The 14971-nt window shown below is 32.0% G+C and overlaps 1 protein-coding gene across 2 annotated transcripts in view; it reads left to right on the top strand.

Moving 5' to 3' along the window:
• Positions 1 to 14971, top strand: part of COL24A1 (collagen type XXIV alpha 1 chain) — a 287223-nt gene that overhangs the window by 163041 nt on the left and 109211 nt on the right. For both annotated transcript variants that reach the window (XM_025052104.1, XM_025052103.1), the window contains exons 25-31: positions 1479 to 1532; positions 3760 to 3813; positions 4727 to 4780; positions 6195 to 6248; positions 13948 to 14001; positions 14257 to 14301; positions 14419 to 14463. In XM_025052104.1, coding sequence (XP_024907872.1) covers positions 1479 to 1532; positions 3760 to 3813; positions 4727 to 4780; positions 6195 to 6248; positions 13948 to 14001; positions 14257 to 14301; positions 14419 to 14463 — 360 coding nt within the window. The remainder of the gene's footprint in view (positions 1 to 1478; positions 1533 to 3759; positions 3814 to 4726; positions 4781 to 6194; positions 6249 to 13947; positions 14002 to 14256; positions 14302 to 14418; positions 14464 to 14971) is intronic.

Genomic DNA, 14971 nt, shown 5'->3' with positions numbered 1-14971 from the left:
GCAAGAGATTAAAAGAACAGAGAGAAACTACAAATCAGCCAGAAAAGAAAAAAAAAACAATTGGCAATAAGTACATACCTATCAATAATTATTTAAATGTTAATGGATTAAATTCTCCAATCAAAAGACAGAGAGTGGCTGAATGGATTTAAAAAAAACAGGACTCGTCTATATTCTGCCTACAAGAGACTCATTTCAGATGTAGGGAGACACCCAGACTAAAAGTGAAGAGATGGCAAATCATGTTTCACTCAAATGGAAGCCAAAAGGAATCTGGGGAAGCCATATTAACATCAGGCAAAATCAACTTTAAAACAAGTATTGTAATAAAAGACAAAGATAAGAATTACATGATGGTAAAGGGGTTTGTCCAACAAGAAGACATAATATTTATAAACATTTATGCATCCAACATAGGAGCACCAAAATATAGAAAGCAAATATTAACAGATCTAAAGGGAGAAAATGACAGCAATACAATAGTAATAGTGGTCTTTAATACCCCATTTACATCAGTGGATAGATTAACCAGACAAAATCAATAAGAAACCATCAACCTTAGAGGACACATTATATCAGATAGAATTAATAGATATATACAGAATATTTCATTTAAAAATCAGCAGAATGCACATGGATGAATTGATAAAGAAGATGTGAAACACACATACACACACATATATACACAACAGAATACTATTCAGTCATAAAAAAAGAATGAAATCTTGCCATTTACAACATGGATAGACCTTGAGGGTATTATGTTAAGTAAAATAAGCAGGCAGAGAAAGACAAATACCATATGATTTCACTTATGTGTAGAATATAAAAACAAAACAAAACAAAATCAAAATCATAGATACAGAGAATAGATTGATGGTTGCCAAAGGGAAGGGGTCTGGGTGAAGTGGGTCAAGAAGTACAAACTTCCTGTTATAAAACAAATGTCATGGAGATGTTATGTATAACATGGTGACTATAGCCAATAATATTGTACTGCATATCTGAGAGTAACTAAGGGAATAAATCTTAAAAGTTCTCATCACAAGAAAAAAATTTGTAACTTTATATGGTGATGGATAGTAACTTGACTTATTGTGGTGATCATATACAAATATTGAGTCATTGTGTTATACACCTGAAACTAATATAATGTATGTCAATTATACCTCAATTTTGAAAAAAGAAGCTATGAATACTGGTTTTTATAAGATCCACTTGATCGTACATTCCACAAGGACAGGGACTGTGTTTTGGATTTGAAACTTAGTGCCTCCCAGCACAGGGTTTGTAACATGTTAGACATTCATGTATATTTTTTTTTATTTACTGAATAGTTTAATTCTCGTAGGAGGAATTTTACTCTAAAATTTAGAATTAATTGGAATGATATGTGATGAGTATAGATTATTTAAAACCAGGATGCTATACTAGCAATGCAGTATATGTGTATTTTCTGTTATATTTTTTTCAAAAAGGGACCTCTTGGTTTACCTGGAGAAGTAGGGATGATTGGAAGCATTGGTGAAAAGGTAATTTCTTTCATTATTTTGTTCAGTAGTGAGATTTCTAAGCTATACTCAAAGAATAGACATTCATATGATATTTTACATTAATTAGAAATCACACATAATTTCAAACACATTACCTGTACTGAATCTCTTAAATATATTGAAATATAGCTAATATCTAATTTTTAAAGGGCAGAGTACTTTTTGATTGTATTTATGTAGTTGAGGAGGAGATGAAGCTGGTGGGCTAGGTTTATGACTAGAAAATATTTAAATCTATTTTACGAGAGCAAGCCCCCTAATGAAGCGGCTTTGAAAGAGAAAAATATGGTATCACTTTATTCATATCCAAGTCTCAGTCACAATCTTTATTTCTACTTGGAATCTAGTATGCAGTTATTCATGGATATTTTGGCTATTGTCATGGCAATTGTAATTTGCTTAAAGATTGCATAGAAAGCATTACCTTGAGAGTGGCTTTCACATATTGAATTTCAAATTTAAGATAATTTTTTAAAAAATAAAAGTAACTCTACTTGAAACCAACAAAGGCATTTAAAAATTTTTATTTTTGAATGGAATCTCATAATCAACTACTAGTGCTAGGTAATAAGCTACCACTCTTTAACTGAAACCTGACTTGGTGAATATAGATTGTAAACTTGATAATCTAGTGCAATTACTACACAAGGCTAGTCTTGTGAATAATTAAGTAGAAACAGGACTAGAGATAAATTAGATAGTATTCTAGTCATTTTCATCTGAAAATTTTGATTTAAATCAAACTCAACATCTAAAATTAAATTTAGCATTTTTCCCACACTCAAACGTCTCTTCCCTATTGTCTCATTTCTATTAATGTGCTTTATACCTATTTCTATTCTTCCAATCTTCTAGAGTAGAGTGAACCCATCTTGAATTTTCTTTTTCCTACGTCCTTTATCCCTAATCTTTTAGCAAGTCTTAGAGATTTTTCTTTACAATTCATCCTTTCTAATAGTAATTCCAAAGCCACTCCCTCAGATATACTCTTAGCAATTTATCTTAAATTTGCCCTCTATCATAGTTACTCTAACCTTTCCCATTCTATCCTCTAATCCATCCTTCATACTATAAGCAGAAGACTAATGTTTGTGGGTCATCATGAAACATTTTGAAAAACCTTCATTGGCTGGCTCCCTGTTCTTGACCCTATGAACTTCTCTGCTCTGCTGTCAAGGTACTACATAATTTTGGCTTAATCAGTTTATCAAAAAAATTCTCTAATATTCTTCATTATAAACCTTTCTCTCTCCTCTGTCTCATATTTTATATACTTGTTCCTATTCCTATTCTTACTGTTTTCTTAATTTAGAGAATCTTCTCCCCTTCCCTCTATATATTCGAAGACAAACTGTAGAACTCAACTAAATTCTCATCTTCTCCATAAAGTCTTCCCATATTTCTCTAGTCTTCCCTGACTTCTTCCCTTCCTAAACTTGAATAAGTACCACACAACTTAAAATTTAATTGTCATGTAATTAATTTATCTTTGTTAATGTCATGTCTCCAATTACTTGAGGGTAGACTCTTAAGTCAAATTTCTGTTATATCTCACCTAACTCACACTTAGTACTTTAAAAGTGTTTAATATATGGTTATTGATTTTTTATTAACAATATAACAAATATGATATGATCTCAGTTCAAACAATGTAGATAGTTTTATAATTTTTCACTCTAATTTAGTTACTTCTATGCTAGGTCAAATCTTCCACACTAAGATTTTGACAATCCTGGGAATTTTATTAATCATTTTAGTTCTTTTAATCTACTAGGGATATTTGATAATCATGATCCTAAAATAAAATTTTGTTCAATGGTTATACAGATTTATTTTTACAATATGCTTTGACTTTTACTATGTTTATGTTTTATGTCACATAATTATAAGCATTTCTATTTACAAACTTTAGCATATGATGCTTGATCAGTTTAAACCCTGTTTAGTCATAATTTCTATTTTCTTCATTTTAATAAAACTTTTATTATTTTATTCCTCAAAAAACATATTAAGAGGATTTTATTGTATTAAAAATCAAGCAACTTTAGGGTAAAATTTAAAATTTGTAAATTTAAAAATTATTGGAAATTAGCATAAAGTATGCATGTAAGTAATGATTCTGACTGACAATTTTTCTGTCTAGGCTTAGCTCAGGCATGACTAATTAACATGACTCAGTGTTTCTCCTCTTTCTTTGCTTTAAAAGGGAGAGCGTGGAAGTCCAGGTCCACTAGGTCCTCAAGGGGAAAAAGGTGCTATGGTAAGAGCTCAGTGATTTAAAAGATGTTTCCAAAGAACATAACAAATTTAGGCATTCTAGAGATTAAATCACCTTGAATCAAATTTTAGTAAGTGAAAAATGCTCTTTTATAGTAAATTTCCGTTAGAACTTTTTCCCCCTTTAAACGGGTTAGCTTTCAGAATGCTATATGGCATAAAAAGCTTGCCAATCAGGTGACATGGTCAGAAATTTCTAAATGTGAGAGGAACTAGAATGTATTTTTATCAATAAAAGAATCTTGCTTTTAGAAAATACATTGTGATGGATCTGGTGGCACAAAATATTGTCTACAAATTCATTTTACCTAAGTTATTCTTTAGTTTTGACTTCATTATCATCAGAAAATCAATATAGGGGTTTTTGGGTAGAGATTGTTTGTTTTGCTATCTCCAATTGTTGTCAGCTAGGAAATTTAATATAACCATAAGCTAATCAATTTCAGGAGTTAATACCTGGTAAGACATTCACTGAATCATTATTAATGCCATAAAGAGTATGGTTCTTATAAAATTTGGCAGGCTAGAATATTTGTACACATTCACATTTCTTTATTATAGAAGTCTATGACCTCTGAAAACAATAAAGTTTCATAATCTATATATAACAAACTACAGAAGATGAATGAATGTTCTCTTCTCAATAGGTTATAATATGTGATTCTGGTTAGTAAATTTTCTAGACAAAGACTTTCTAATAAAAGGATATATAGCTTCTATATAATCATTTTTTATTTCTATTGTCTACCTGTAGAACATTTCTGTGGCTTCATATCTTGAATAGGAAAGAGAGATCTTATCAGATTAACACTTTTTATTTATATGGTTTTTCTTCAATGAAAATAAGTAGGTATGATGGAAAATTTATATCTTTCATATTTTTATTCAAATTATAGGGATATCCAGGTCTTCCTGGGGCTCCAGGATCCATGGGTCCACTAGGATTACCTGTAAGTACAGAAAATCTTTTATATCTTCTTCTAGAATGTTTATTTAAATTTTAATCTACCACTTTGATTATGCTATATTTTTTATTTTTATGCAAAAGAAATAATGTGTAAACTGATGGAGGCTCTTGCCAATCAATGCAAAACTCTTTAGAATATATCATGGTATCTTGAACTTCCTCACCATACTTGTTGTATTATTTTCTGCTCACTTCTAGTAGTACAACCTGTTTCAGTTCTGCAACCTAAAACTAAAAAACATTTAAACTTTCTTTTGAATAACAACATATAAGAAAACAGGGTCAGCAATCAAAATTAGAAATGAGACCAATTGCATAAACAAATCACGAGCATAAGTTTCAACACATTTTTTGTAGGAATTTTTAAATATTTTCAGCCAGATACAATTCATAGGGAATGTACCGTTGTTAAACAAAAACTGAGTTTTCAAAATACTCCATTTTTGCTTGGAGAAAGAAAATTAAACCTTGTCTCAAAGGATAATGTTTGCTTATCTAAATTTGACAGTTTTTATGAACTTAATATGAAACAGATTAGCCTTTATGATCCCCTCAGCCGAACTCTTCTTATCAGAAATGGTTTATGCTGTTCTGTGAAGTTTCTATTTTGAATATAAGCCCAGTATATTGAAATACATGCTGTTTCACTTCTAAAATTAGGAAGACTGATCTAGGGCACAGTTGCCAATCTCTTTTACTCATATAAGATAATAAATAAATTTGAGATCCTGTAAAAGTACACTGTTTTTGTCTATCTAATGTTATATAAATAAATTTTGTTTTTTAATTATTTATTGAAGACTATAGACATAAAAATAATTTCATTATAATTGACTTAATAAATAGCAACTTAATCTTTATTGCAGGCTTTTTTTTGTGGCAAATTAATATGAAACATTTTGTGAATTTTTTGTAGTAACAGAAAACAATCTATTTTTATGTTATGAGGTTATCATAAATGTCTAGAATAATGGGAAAAAAATCTTACAGTGATAGTTATTGCTTCTTTGATGAACCAGGCAGATTAGACTGGTCAGACTGGCTAAGTAGCTATCTCCCTCCACCATCACTCCATGTATCTTCCTCCAGAAAACTACTTGGTTAGTAAATATTAAAAGCTACTCATTCTTTGTTCGGGGTGTAAACACCCAGAAATGAAATTTCTCCAAATAGTAGGAAATTTCTCCAAATTTCTCCAAAAAGCAGAATATTGGGGGTGTGGGCAGGGGTGGGAAAATATACTATTCATTTAATAAAGCATATTTTTAAGGAAGCTAATCAATTTTGTTTTAAGACATTAAAATAAAATAATTACATGTCATAAGAAAGGTTATAACTGTTGTGATAACATTCCTATGAATTCTATAACTGATTTTTAAAATTTTTTCAATATGTAGGGTCATATTGGGGTAAGAGGACCACCTGGGAGCCAAGGTCCTAAAGGACGAAGAGTAAGTAATCTAATGATGGAAATACCTTAACTTCAGAAAATGACTTCATAAATAGTGATAAGTGTTCAACAAAAATAACTCCATATCTTCCAGATTGTGCTTATTGTTGGATTTTTCCCTCATCTTCATTGTATTAGATGAACCATGTATATTAACTGAAATGTGACTCATAATCATTTGTATCTATAAAATCATCAATTTCTGTTTTATTTTTTACAAATTTCACTAATTCATATAGAATTTTTCCTTCTTATTCCCAATTTCTAGTTATATTCTTTGGAGGAACTTTAAATGTAAAGATGTTTAAGTAAATTATTTTTCTACTCACAAGAGACTTATATAGCCAGGAATAGTAACATTATGGCAAAATAAGAGCAATGAGAATTGGAATGAAGATACACACAAGATGCATAAGAGTTTATTCATTATAAATCAGAGGTGATATAATCATCATTGTCTAATAATTATGCATACAGAATTAAATGAAAAATCTTCCTCTCTTTTAAACATTAAACCTTTTTTTCTTTAAAGAAATAAGAAACACAATTTATTTTATGCCTGTCACATACCTGGCACTTTTATTTATATTATCTTAATACTCAAACCCACCCTAAGAAGAGGAGGCAGTATCTCAGATATTATAGGTGAGGAAAATGAGGCTCAAAGTTTTAGTCTGTAGCCTATAGACACAGAGAAATGGCACAACTAGGATTCAGGTCTTAGTGTGTCTGACTCCAAAGCTTATGCTTATTTGATACAGCATGGAGTACTAAGGAATATTATTTCCTTGATTAATTTGAATATGTGGGCTTTAAGAGTTCTCTTTTCTCCCTTGGCTTTATCTTGACTTTTACTTTAAAATTCTAAGAACATGGCCTCCAACCAACAAAGGTTAAAAGCAAAACAAAAATTACTGTCTTCTAGTTGGCAGATGGGAGAAAAGTGTTACAAATGCTCAGTTTGAAATAATGACTCTAATTTCATATCCTGTGTTTTAGGTGAAGATTGAAGAAAGAGAGAAAATTTGTCATTATTATTTCTCTTCTGACAAACCATTTTCCTTACTGGGTGATAGATTTATAGTCTATAAATAATCCTGATGGCCACAACTATTTTAGCCCAAACGAGATTTAAAATAATAAAATAAAAAATAATCATAGATGATCTGTGCTCAAACTGTCATTTAGTGGTCTGTATCCTGCCAGCATTCAGTACTTGGTCAGGTCAAATGTGTTTATCCAACTTTGTATTAGTCATAGTGGGAAAGTTTAACCAGTTTTGTGACACGTGAATAAAAAAGAAATACTCGTGCTTTTTAAGTAAATAACTGAGACCTTATTGATTTGATTATCCAGGCAAAAACTATGCACCCAAGCAAGAACTGCTCCTGAACCACTTTGCTTTCTCAATAAGTCATATGGGACGTTCACTTGTGCTGCAATTTTCTAGCCTCCATGTGATCTTTGGGTAGCTGATTATTCTTTCCTGATTTGTCACTTTGTCCTCAACTCTCACCTCCTCCAGGATATATTTTCCGCTCATCCTCCAAATACATTCAGGAGAATACATGATTCTCTCAAAATGGCTTTTATAATTATTTAAAATTCAGCCAGTGCTTTCTAAATAAGGAGACTTTGTTTAGAAATAAGGGCTTCATTTAGGACAAAAATGCTTTCTTTACAAGGAAAATATTTCAGGCAATCAGTGAACACTGGGAGTACAAAAAAAAAGAAAGGAAAGAGCTAAAGACCAGAATATTTGAGAAAGAATATAATATTAGGAACTTCCATTCTAGTTGTTGCCTAGTATCTTCCTGTTTCTACTCTCTTTCTCATCAATCTTTCTTCACCATGGATATAATTTCAATACCCTAGATCAATCCTTCCCAATGGGTTTTGTTCACAAAAAAACGAGAATATATGTCCAGACCACTGAGATAAATGAAAATGGTATCTGGCTGGGAGTTCTTGTGCCCCAGCCTTTCTCGGCCACCCCAAAAGTTGAGGGGATCCATATTTCAAGCACACCTATAACCGCTTTATAGCTCACAACTGTGTCACAGTACACTGGAGGAGAAGTTTGCCCTAGGCACATTTACACTGAGACCACACTGTGAACTATTATGGAACTAATGCTTATATGCCCTACTGTCCCGCCTGTGATTTATAGTGTTAGCAAATGGCCATATCAACATCATAACTGATAGGACTATTCCTATCAGAAGGACTATGCCTGCCCATCTGCTTCTTGCTGCCCATCCATCTGATTCTAACATTTATTGATTTCCTACACTTGTCGCACAGTCTTCTAGTACCGTGGAAGATTCAGGGTTAACTATCCCTTAGAACTAGATCCCATAATGACTGACTACAGTCTAGTGGCTTTTAAAGTGTCATGCAATATTGGCACTTTTCCAAATGATAAGAAAAACTTAGACAAACAATCACACCTGCCATCTCAGGAAACAATCTAAACAGCTTAGTATTATAAACATTTTCTAACCCTCTTTGTGAAGGTTGTGTAATCTTGCCTCATATAGCTGAAAAAGATAATGGGATTGGCCAAAAATATTATTCTTATGGTTTGAAAGTCTTAGGTGGGAAACATGCACAAATTTCAAGTATTTTTATTCATTCTACATACTCTAAGCTTTATTTCCACCCACAAAGTCTGGCTGAGGAATAGTTATTTAAGTAAAGTAAAGTAATTTAATATACCAAAGATAATTAACATAATATGCATAATCATATCCTTCATATAGAAAATATAGACTAGCAAATTCTCTAATACAATACCAGAAAGACAGTGGCTTAGTCTTTTGAGTCCCCAGAAATAAGCATAACTTCAACTGTTGTCTCTCATGTACACATTTAACTTCTTGTGGCTAGGTAACTGATCCCTTGGTATCTCTCTAATACACACTTCTATGTCCAGCTCCCCTGACAGGAGAGAGAACACAGAGAACAAAGTTAACCTCATCTCCTTTCTTGCTCATGGATTGGGCCTTTGATCACAAGACAACTTTAGATTTTGTATGCTTTCTCTAGAGGGGTACTATAGAGGTATATAGCTGAGTGGTTTTTATTCTATGCTATTTAAGAATTAAGTGGGGAGAAAAGACTGAAATAACTATTAGAAATATGTAATGTTTTAAGATTTTCAATGCAAGATGAGGAATGGACTATAAAAATTCTGAACTGTGGAGTATTCAAGGAAATGCACATTATATTGGAAAAGCAGCCATTAGTATTTGCATTTAGATTCAGTAATACCTGGAGCACTCCAAATGATAAAGAAGAGCTATTTCTGTGGTTTCTTCTCCTGAAAAACAGTTTATGACAAGAATAGAATCAAAAGATTTTTTTCCACAAAATCAAAGATAATGTTAGTTTTTGTTTAAGAGAACATTTTGTTCCAGCTGTATTAATCATGAGCCAGAAAAGACTGCTAGACATAATTAGTTAGGCATCTGAGTAATTTAAAATTAATAGAGGAGTCAAGCAAAGACACATATGGTTAAAAGGAAACATAAATATACTGAATCTTAGACATTTGTTTGTGAATAAGGGCTATTTCTTTTATTTGTAGATACTTTAGCTTATTAAAATTGATTACAAGAGTTATAGAGATGGGTTTGGAATTCTCATAAAAGTCTACCTAAATAAACTAGTATGCAGCTTGTGTTACTGTTTTAGTTAATAATGGACTTTTTTCTTCTAATCATAACATTTATATGAAATAGTGGTTCTGTCTCCTGTCACCTAATGCATTTAGGAGTATATTGGTTATTCAGGAATTTGGTTAACTCTTTAAAATTATTGCCTACAGTTCTTTACAAAACATGCTTAGTTTATGTAGTTCAGCTATCAGACTTTATACCAGCTTTTAAAAGCTACTGATAGGCACTTCTTGTAGCCAATTTTAACTTGTTTAAAGGAAGATAAAGAAGAGATTAGATTTGTTATTTAGCCAAGCAGGATACAGTATCCAAGAGCTGTACAGATAATCAAATATTTTTAAGCAGGTATTAAAAAATAAGTTTATACCCAGTTAGGTACCTATTACAATATTACTTATCTAACTTTCTTAGAGTTTGTCCTAAAGCTTATTTTGTCTCAGGAATCAAAGAAGGCATCTACACCAACCCAGGGATAACTTCCACAACCAATATCAAAGTGAAACTTACACATATTGATGAAGCTAAGTTTTTAGTTTATTAATTGACCCTTAACTGAAGCTAAAGAATACTAAACCTTTCTAGATTTCTGCCAGCCTTAACCTTTTAACTAGCAACCGTAGGCTTTATAACTTTTAATTAATGTAATTGTTAATTAAACAATCTATACTTAGACTGTTTTTGTTTTTTTAACTAAATGCGGTTATCTTTGTCATCACTGTAGGAGCAGAAACTTCTCTTTCTTTGTTCTATATGTTGTCCTGATTTAGTAAATAAAATAATAAATGCAAAAGAATTTTTTTTAAGTAGAAGTATTTTTGATGGAAAACATTATAAACTGAGTGGTTATTATTACTGTATGCACTACTTAATTTTCGAAGAAGTTCCTTTCAGTTATAATACTGATCAGTACTTTCCTTGTAAATGTTTAATATTCATTTTTTAAACTTTTTCTAAATTCCAGTTCCTCTATTTCAGCCTGAATTCACTTGCTAATAGCATTAGCCTTTATTTTGTTTTAACATTTGGAGAAATGTTATAAACTTAATAAAGCATAATTATTCAAAGACTTCATATATTTAAACATCATGCGAATCAGGCAACTCACTTAAGTCTTCAGGCTTCAGTTTTTTCATCTTAAAAAGCAGAATCTGGACTAATTCCACCTTGACAGTGGGCGATTTACATGAGTCAGAAAGTGGCAGTTTATTATGAGACTTTCCTCCTGAGCTAGATGCAGCTTTTTCTACATATATATCTAGGCAGCCACTTAATCTGATTTTATCCAAGTAATGAGACTTGTTTATCATCTTTGGACCAAATAATCTTTTAAAAAATTTCCAAATTTACACCTCTGTGTCTAGGGGGTTAGGGGACTTTTGCAGCTTTGTTCTTATGGCTGCTACCATTTAAACCTAGACAGAATGACTCCTAACTCTCTAGCACTAGCCTTGGAGATATCTGCTTCATGGTGATTGTTCATCTAATGTCAAACTCATTATTTTCTCCCCACTCCTCCCTTTCCATGCCAAATAAACTTACATTTTTAATTAATAGTGTCATCATTCTACCAGTTACTTACTAACAAAATATTTAAGAAAGACAAATTTCAGGTTACAAAGTAACTAAGTGCCTAATTATATGAGTATACACATTTTCAGTCTAGATTTTACTTGTTTTCTGTGGTATTTTAAAAGACGAACTGCTCATTCCTTTTCATACTCTCTCAGCCACATTCTGTATTACTCAAATTTTGCAAAATGTTTTCTTACAAGGTAGGAAAAAAATAGACACAGAAGGTGTAAAAGAGAATGAGAACACTGCTGAATTTTTAAGATGAAGGTGTAAAAGAGAATGAGAAGACTGCTGAATTTTTAAGATGAAGATGAGATTCTTTAAAAGATTCTTTTAAATCAAAGAATCTTTGCACTTTAATCTTCAGAGTCATCTTTTGATCATTGTTCTTTTGCTTATTTATTTATTTTTAAACTAAATTTACTGGTGTAACAATGGTTAATAACATAAATTTCAGGTGTTACTACATGAATACAACACGAGTTCTCTATTGTGTGCTACCGCCCGAAGTCTAGTCTCCTTCCATCTCGTTTTTCTTTTCATCATTGGTTACTTAATTGTCCAACATTACAAGCATGCCCCCACCTCAGGACCTTTGCAGCTGCTATTCCCTCTGCCAGAATTTTTTTCCACAAGTTATTTGCACAGCCTGCCATCTCAACCTCCTTTATGTGTCTACCCACATGTCACTTTAGAGAGACTTCTGAGACCAGCCTGTCTCTAATAGTGATCCCCATTTGGATTCTCTCTTGTCTCTTAACCTACTTAATTTTTCTTCATTACACTTGACTACCTATTGTCATTTTATACTTTAATTTTATATATTTATTTTCTTGTCTATGCATTCAGGGATTTGTCTGTTCTTCCTACCATAACCTCTGGGCCTAAAACAGTACGTGGTTTATAGCAGGCACTTAGTAAATGTTAGTTGAATGAATGACACACTTTGAAAATTATGTATCAAAGTAAGTCCATACTCTTTAACTTGCCATTCAAGGTCCTGCACAATAAGACTGTAACTTGGTTTTTCAGTCTTTTGTGGGAAAATAGGGCAGAAATAAATTGGGAGGCAGATCATGGAGTACCAGTGGAGCTATAGATCCTCATGAAATGTGAGTCTTTTCTCCAATCCCATGAGTGCACCCATCGGGGAGTGCAGTTAGCATAAGAGAACTCAGGAAGAGTCCTTTTATAGGAAGCACCTTTTTAATTATATAAAGCTAAACTAAACTGACCTTAGATGTGGTAAGAGAGAAGGTGCTAAAGCCTAGGGGGGCTCCTTCAAATCAGCATGTTGTACTGAAAGATTTGTATTACAGTTTTATATAGAAATCTTCAGTGCCTCCCCATTGATTATTGATTTAAATATAAACTCTGGTACTTCACCTTTTAAGTACCAGTCTTTCCACAATTATTTCTTTGTATAGAAATACCATTTTTCAAACTAGTTTTTTCAGTCTTGGGTGTCTTATTTCCTGCCTCTTCATCCTTTTCTTACACTATCCCTCTATCTAGAGTTTTTTCTTGTGCATGATCTCCAAATGTCAAAATGATATCTTCATTTCCTTTACAAACATTTGAAGGTGTCCCTGCTCCTTTGAATGTTCTTAGCCCTTAACATGTCTTATCTCTTTCTATATTTTAGTCATTTGTACAATTTACCTGATCCTTTTCTATGCTTCATAATGGAGAAATTTCTTACAATTGTGTGTCCTCATATCATGTAATGTAGAGCCTTTTCCACAATAGATATTTAGTTAGTGGTTGTAGAATTGAATTCATTCCCTTGAAAATGACTTTAAGATCTTCCAAAGATAGTTAATTTAAGCAGGTTGACATATACTGAAATTTTTATTAGAGAATGACTTTTGCAACTAATACTTCTTCACAACTAATTACTGAATGAATATTGATAGTAACTTAGCTGAGAAGGTTTAAATTTACATGAATATTCCCACCATCATTTTTCTGTGCCCTGGCTATCTTGTCAAGTAGGTGCATAGCAGGTACGATGCAATCAGCACTTGTTTCTAATAAAGTAGAAAGAGTGCCATTCTAAAAATATAAAACCTAAGACTATTTGGACAAACAAACCAGCTACTTTTCAGTTAATTTTTTTTTCTAGAATAAATTCTGGATGGCTGCTGAGTAAATGGTAAGGTGAACAAGTATTCAAATAACGAACCCATATTTTAGCCATCTCAACAACTGAATCAGCCGTTTTTGTGGTCACCTGATTTACTATTTGGCATTCAATCTTGAAAACACTGGCATGATTCTCTCATGCAAATGGATTCATCCATATACCCAGCTGTATTATCTTCTGTGGTCATGGCACAGAAACAAACAGAGGGAGCTTGTCAGCTGAAGAGTCTTCATTTGTGAAGAGGCACAACAATAAAAAAAGAGGCTTTCAAATTAACAACAGGATGTTTTTTCCATATCTAGGGCCCAAGAGGAGCAGATGGTCTCTCAGGGGAACAAGGCATACAGGGTGCCAAGGTAACCACTGATTTCCTCATTTCATATACAGTTAAGTTTTTTTGAACCTATAGAGCCTGCCTGTCTCAAAACTGATACATTTTTTACAAAAGTATAGTTCTAAATTTTCTTAGTCTAAATGTAAAACATACATGAAGTTTCTACTACACATACAGAAATGTTTTCTTTTTAATATTGAACTATATATTTGATGTCTAATTTTTTTGCATATGAGAAAATAACATTCTTACTCACCTGGTATCGATACTTTGTTAGGGTGAAAAAGGAGATCAAGGAAAAAGAGGGCCTTATGGTCTTATTGTAAGTAGTAAAACATTTCATATTAAAGATAGAAATTTTACATTTTTCTTTTTTCTTGCTGTGTGATTAATGTTTGAGAGGAAGCTACTTGACCCAAGGATTTTCTTTCTTATGTAGGGTAAAACTGGAAACCCTGGAGAGAGAGGAGTTCAAGGGAAACTAGTAAGTAATTAAAAATAAGCTAGGAACAAATTTTATCCACTTTATTCTCTGGCACAATTATTGTTCATTATTCAATATGTTAGACTAACAATATGAGTTTTTTCTTCCTTCAGTCATTAGGTCAGTGTTTTAATTTGAGCAAGTCCTTGCTCATTTGGGGCATTGGTTATACCTCTCTGTAAACTGGTGGTGAGCACTGTTACTTTACTTCACCCTAGTTATAATAAATTAGTTTTTCTATTATATTCATATGATATCACATTTTCAAAATAAAATGTGATATCATATGAATATAATAGAATATTAATACAATTAACATAAAAATAAACTTCTTTGAGGCTTCGTGCCTAGTTTAGGTTTATCTCAACTCGATGCTTTTAGATCCTTGTAATATGGAGCTATATGTGTCATCATGTTTTACCATGGCACTGCTCTAAGAGTTTTTTATATTATATAATAAAAGATATTTTTCTATTGCCAAAATTCTTTTCAACAGTATACTATTTTT

This window comes from Pteropus alecto, unplaced genomic scaffold, assembly GCF_000325575.1.
Source record: "Pteropus alecto unplaced genomic scaffold, ASM32557v1 scaffold25, whole genome shotgun sequence".
In the NCBI taxonomy this organism is placed as follows: domain Eukaryota; kingdom Metazoa; phylum Chordata; class Mammalia; order Chiroptera; family Pteropodidae; genus Pteropus; species Pteropus alecto.
The sequence above is the reverse complement of the archived record's forward strand: the minus strand, read 5'-3'. Positions and strand labels throughout refer to the sequence as shown.